The 6,297-nt window shown below is 42.6% G+C and overlaps 1 protein-coding gene across 1 annotated transcript in view; it reads right to left on the reverse strand.

Moving 5' to 3' along the window:
• The window catches only part of RYR2 (ryanodine receptor 2 (cardiac)), a 620,934-nt gene that overhangs the window by 244,390 nt on the left and 370,247 nt on the right, over positions 1 to 6,297 (reverse strand). The window contains 2 exon segments of the mRNA XM_011976391.1: positions 1,473 to 1,673; positions 4,103 to 4,907. Of these exon segments, the coding sequence (XP_011831781.1) occupies positions 1,473 to 1,673; positions 4,103 to 4,907 (1,006 nt within the window).

Raw genomic sequence — 6,297 nt, forward strand, 5'->3', positions numbered from 1 at the left:
ACATCTGGAGGAGGGAAGGGAGCCTGTTACTGGTGGGCAGGGGTAAAAAGTTCTGCTTCCTCACTAGACCTGCACTGATGTGACCTTTGCTAGAAAGGGTAAGAGTGTCTTGTTACTTCTCCTTCCATAACCTCTACTGATACTTTGGAAGAAATGGGCCTTGTTACCACTCAGTGGGGATAAAGTCCAGCTCTGTCCTCCACTGGGACACCTTGTTACAGCCTGGTGAGAGTGGAAGTCAAGGTTCCCCACTCGGCCTGTGCCCAGTGTGGGTGGGGAACAGTTTTCTCTGTGGTTTTTGCCTGCAGTAGTGCAGTTATTACCTAACACATTTCTGTCTTGCTAAGCTGCCCCTTTCCTGATCCTTTGTCTAGAGAGAGGAGGCTTTTGTCGCAGCTTTTCTTGTCTATGCCCGTTGGTGTTTCCTGGTTGCCGGCTTCTTTAGCTTCAAATCTGGGATAGATGAGGCAAAAAGAAAACCCAGGGAACTCACCACCATGTTGTTCCTTGGGTCCTGAGTTCTGTAGTCAACCTTCCTTCATCTATCTTTCAGAGTCTTCTTATGCTGTCTTCTTTGTAATGTCCAAGGTTTTAGTTGTACTTAAAAGGAAGAATCGGGAAAAGCATATGGACTCCATCTTTCCAGAAGCAGAAGTTTCCCAACAATAGTTTAACAGAGCTAATCTGGAAGAGGCTGGACCTGTTCTCTGCTCAATAAATGCTGTTTATAACAATTAAGAAAATTCCACAGCCCTTTCCTCAAAGAAATTACATTCTGGTGAGAAAAAAAAATTCTGTAATTAGTCCCTATAAACACTTTCATTTTGAGCTACCCTGGATAGAGAAGAAAATGGTAAGGGTAAGAAATCAAAAAAGACATCTGTGAATTACATTGTTTAACCACCATCCCTACACCGTGGTAACTTCCCACACTGAGGCAGATTCCAGAAAATTCACATCCCCAAACTAGCCCAGTTTTCTGATTCAGGCAGGTGCCCTTGGTTCTGTTGTACCCTCAGGAGGCCTGACTTTGGGGGTAAGCAATGAGAGGAAGAACCACAGACAGGTCATCAGTCTTCCGGCAAGCAAGGTGGAAGAGACATGTGTTTCTTCTATGGAAAGCCTCTAGCATCGAGTCCTAGGAATCAAAAATTCCTATGAGTGGAAGATGATGAAGACCCATTTGTGGCTGAAATTTGCTCCTATCTGAAGAACTTCAGACTCTGGCATATCTTGGCCTTCTCAAAGAGTCCATGATATACCTGATATCTTCTAATAAGTCCCTCTTTTGTTTAAACTAACCAAAGAAATTTTTTTTGGTGAAACTAAGAATACTAACTAAATCAACTTGATGAGTTTAAACAGAACACGGAAAACAAGACGTGTGACTTATGATACAATTTTGCAAGGCACAGATCCTGAATGACTAAAAGCCAAAATAAATACAAAGAAGTTTCAGTTAATGTCTGTACCTGCTCTTGAGGTGGTGATCTAAATTCCTTTGTTTTCCTGGCTGTGAGTGCAGCTGACATGTTTAAGGCTTGCATAACTTCGTTGTATCGGAAACGTTGATTGTCTTGGAGCTTAGCTACAAAATCGTCTGAAAAGGCTACAATGGCTTCTATCCGGTGCCGGACCTGGCAGTCACAGAGGTATTGAAGCAGTAGGCACATCTAAGAAGACCATCAAAAAGACGTCAAATTTAATTTCTAAATCCTTTAATAATGTGCATCAAATCATGATCTGTGGTAAACATCCTTAGTTGCTTACTCTTCTCTCTTAGAAACAGAATCCTGATTTCATATAGGCAGCAATGTGCTTGGTCCCAGGAGATGAAACATAATTTATCTAAGCAAAAATGGCAAATAAATGTCCCTAAGCAAAAATGGCAAATAAATGTCCCTTTAGTGGACGCTAATTGATATGGTCTGGTTATTTCCCCACCAAAATCTCACCTTGAGTTGTAATAACCCCCACATGTCAAGGGTGGGGCTGGGTGGATATAACTGAATCATGAGGGTGTCTTCCCCCATGCTGTTCTTGTGGTAGTGAATAAGATCTGATGGTTTTATAAATGGGAGTTCCCCTGCACAAGCTCTCTTGCCTGCCGCCATGTAAGATGTGACTTTGCTCCTCATTTGCCTTTTGCCATGACTGTGAGGCCTCCCCAGCCATGTGGAACTGGGATTCAACTAAACCTTTTCCCTTTATAAATTACTCAGTCTCAGGTATATCTTTATTAACAGTGTGAGACCGGACTAATACACTTACCCTCCCAACCTCCCTTTCAGCCACAGGTGCAGTGGCCAATGAAATATATAAGGGAAACTTTGCTAAGGGTCTTCTGGGAAAGATATTCCATCAGTGATAAGAGACTAGAATTCCCTTCTTTCAAAATGAGTGTAACTGGGTGATGACATGATTACTGCAGAAAGAATAAGGTGAGCATTTTAGGAAGAAAACCACAGGCTGAGGATCACAGAGCAGAAAGATGTTAAGATCTGGGTTACGGATGACATCATTGAGCTGCCGTACCAATTCCAGAAATCTAAACTTAAGACAATTAAGTGGTGAATGCTCATTCATTCAGTGGTTAGCTGGGTCGTTCTCCTACTGAAAACCAAAAGGATTCATAACTGAGTGAGTATGTTGGTAGAAACACTTCTAAAAGAGAACGCTCTGGCAAATTTTTAAAGAATCTACACACTCAATACTAATTGTGATATAAATACATGACAGTGTCAAAGAGGACCTTAAAACCCTCTGTGTCACCATCTGCAATATAACCATTTCTCTCAATGCTGTCTCTGAAGTAGTCACAGTGTCCATCCCCTTTTCTCCATCTCCTTTGCCCCACCCTCCTCTGAGCATCGTCTCCTAGAGTTTGGACCAGCGTGAAAGCCTTCTGACTAACCAGATACTAGATCACACTCTCTTTCCTCCCTCCAGTAGCCACACTGGCCTTTTCCTGCCTCAGGACCTTTGCTGGGCTATTTGTTTTGCATGGAAAGCACCTAGAACACCCTGCCCCGTTCCTTTTCCTTGTAACTGCTGAGCACAACTCTTAAATCTGAACTCAGCTTAAAAGTCACAATCTCTGAGGGGTCTTCCCCCTTATCTTTCTAACAGTAATCCAGTCTAAATGTTCTTTCTTTTAGTAATCCATTCTTTGCCTTCGAAGTATTTAATGCAATTAGGAACAAGATTTTTTAATGCATAAATGAGTGTATATTTCCTTAGAGGCTGTGAGCTTCTGAAAGGCAGGGTTCACTTGTGTTTCCCCTAAGTGCATACCCAGAGTAAGGCTTCAGTCAATGCTGACTAAAGGAACGAGGAGCAAAAAAGCAGGTCAGCGATGCAAACATCAAATTGACTTTAATAAACAGAGGAGACATTAATAAAGGACCCTTTAGACATCTTGATGAGCATCAAGACAGCCAATGTGTCTGATTCCCTAAACACATACTAAGGTGGCTGGGTGCAGCGGCTTACACTTGTAATCCTAGCACTTTGGGAGGATGAGGAGGGAGGATCACTTGACACCAGCCTGGGCAACATGACGAGAACTAATTTTGACTAAAAATTTAAAAAAATTAACTGGGCATGGTGGCATGCCTACAGTCCCAGCTGCTGCAGAAGCTGAGGTGAGAGGATGGCTCGAGCCCAGGAGATCTAGGCTGCAGTTAGCTATGACTGCACCACCACCACTGTACTCCAGCCTGGGTGACTGAGACCCTGTCTCAAAACACCAAAACAAAAGCATACGAGGGGAAAGTAAAACCTTGCTATGTGACAATGGGTGCATCTACGAATGCTGGTAAACGAGCATTCTAAGGTTGGTAAGAGTGGAAATAGGGGTAGAAAGGGGTATTTGATGGCTTGTATTTCAGGTATTCCAATGTAATGAAGGTAAAACATGTATGAAACAAGAGGAGATGGCTAATGAATAAGGCGGAGAACAGGAAGTTAATTTTATGAAGAACTACCATTACACAGGAATGCAAAGAAATAAACACACCTACACAGAAAGAAAGAAAGGCATGTTCCAATACCTTAATGCTTAGTCATTCTGAAATTCACCCAAATCTCTTGTTCTGATTACCTGCAATTTAACTGGCTCTGGCAGTTTCATTTGGAGCAGGCCTTCCTTGGGCCGCTTGCCACCCTTGGCTTCTTCCTCACCAGCTCCTTGCAGCTTTGCGTCATCCACACTGAGCTCTTTCTCCAGCGTATCACTCTCCTCCTCTGGAGTGGCCGCTTCTTTAAACACACTGGGCTCGATCAGCTGCAAGATGTGCTTCAAGTCCTCGTTGTGGAAGATGCCCATGATTAGCAGGGTATAGAAAAGCTTGATGAGAGGCACAAAGAGGAATTCAGTAGTCCCTCCAACTGGGTCCCGCGCGTGAAGACTGCCCTCTTTAACAGCTTCCGTCAGCATCTGTATGGTCTTGGCCTTGAGGATATCCAGTGGGAACTCTGGACTGTACTGGTAACATTCATTACTAACACTTACAAAACTGGGGGAGGAAAACTGCATCCGTGGCCTGAGGGAGGTGCTGAGGCCGATCCCTGGAAGGCCATGCTTTTTGTTCTCATCAGGGAACAGGGTGATGCTCTTCGTCTCCTCCGTCATGGGGACAATGTACTCGTTGTTCATCATGAGCCTGGCAGTGGCATAGGAGCTCAGGTGGATGTCGATCAGCAGGTCATAGTAGCCAGCACGCAGCAAGCCAGGCATGTACTTGTTCTCAATGGCGTAGAGGAGCTGAGGTTCATCCACGTGGCTGCACAGGGCGTGGGCCACCCGGTGGTTCCCAAGAGCACAGACGGCTGAGTAGAGCCGCAGAGTGTGATAGTGAAATTTCAGCAACTCCTCCTGCTCTGTCAACTCTAAGATGTCAACAGATCTGTAGAAGGGAGGAGAGTGGTAGTAAGATTCGAAATGAATGATTTTTGAAAATCTGACTCAGAGGAGAAATCAGTATACATTGTAAATGTGAAGGCAAACAGTTATGGGAATAGACAGTGCAGGCTGAACATCCCTAATGTGAAATGCTTGGGACCGGAAGTGTTTGGATTTGGGATTTGATTCAGACTTTGGAAAGTTTGCATTATACTTACCGGTTGAGCATCCTGAATCTGAAAGTCTGAAATGTGAAATACTCCATTTCCTTTGAGCATTATGTTGGTGCTCAAAATGTTTCAGATTTTGGAGCATTTCAAATTTCAGATTTTGGGATTTGGGACACCCAACCTATGTCTTCTTTTAATTTTCTATGACATGTTTAACGGCTGCATAGTACTTTTAATCATTTCTAGATGTTTTACAGATTTTCTTCTACATAGAATTTGACACTTTTCTAGCACCTCCTTCCTCCTCCATTGTATCAAGGATCTGTTGCTGTGAGCCGAGATTGCGCCACTGCACTCCAGCCTGGGCAACAGGGCGAGACTCCACCTCAAAACAATAAATAAATAAACAAACAACAAAAAAGTCTCTAGAGGAGAAATTGCTTTCATATGTCACCGTCATTCAATTGTTCATCAAATATCACTGAGTGCCTATTATGTATTAGCACTGTGCACTGATGATACAATGGTGAATAATACGGACATGATTCCTGTCCCCAGGGAGCTTATATCCAATTGAGGGAGTAAACCACCCCCGCTGACCAAAATGGAGCAAATTAAATGATCAACTGTGACATGTGTTAAGGAGAAACAAAGTACACACTGACATACATCTACCGCCATAGCAAACTTTAACATATTAATGATTCGTCATGTTATTGGGGCATCAGATTCTTCTCACCCACGCTAGTTCAGACTTCCTTTTTTGGAATTTGGATTTTGAAACTCACCATATTTTTCTGCGGCTGCTAGAAAGAATGAAATTAATGTGGGCCTCGACTCTACCAACCGGTGTGGTATAAATGACTGTGTGTCGCTCTTAGCCTCAGTTTTATTTTCCTATCCATATCTTTTCTACGGCCTGATGTCAGTGACACACTTTTATACATTCCTGTTGCATATGATTTGGAAAACTCCCTTAAGTCCTTTATGAACTTTAGTGGGAGTTTAAATTATCCATTCACATACATATACATCTATCATAGGCAATTAATATAAATTATAAACTACTGAAACAAGGTGTTATGTTGGTTTTCAATGATAGCATGCCAAAATGTTAAATTATAATGTTAAAGTTCCATGCTCAGTAGAGACACAACATTTTCCTTCACAAACAAGAATTCCTTCCCAAATGTTATGTTTGTTTTGGTTGTTCAATATTTTCTT

The sequence above is a fragment of the Mandrillus leucophaeus genome, unplaced genomic scaffold (assembly GCF_000951045.1).
Source record: "Mandrillus leucophaeus isolate KB7577 unplaced genomic scaffold, Mleu.le_1.0 Scaffold165, whole genome shotgun sequence".
NCBI lineage: Eukaryota > Metazoa > Chordata > Mammalia > Primates > Cercopithecidae > Mandrillus > Mandrillus leucophaeus.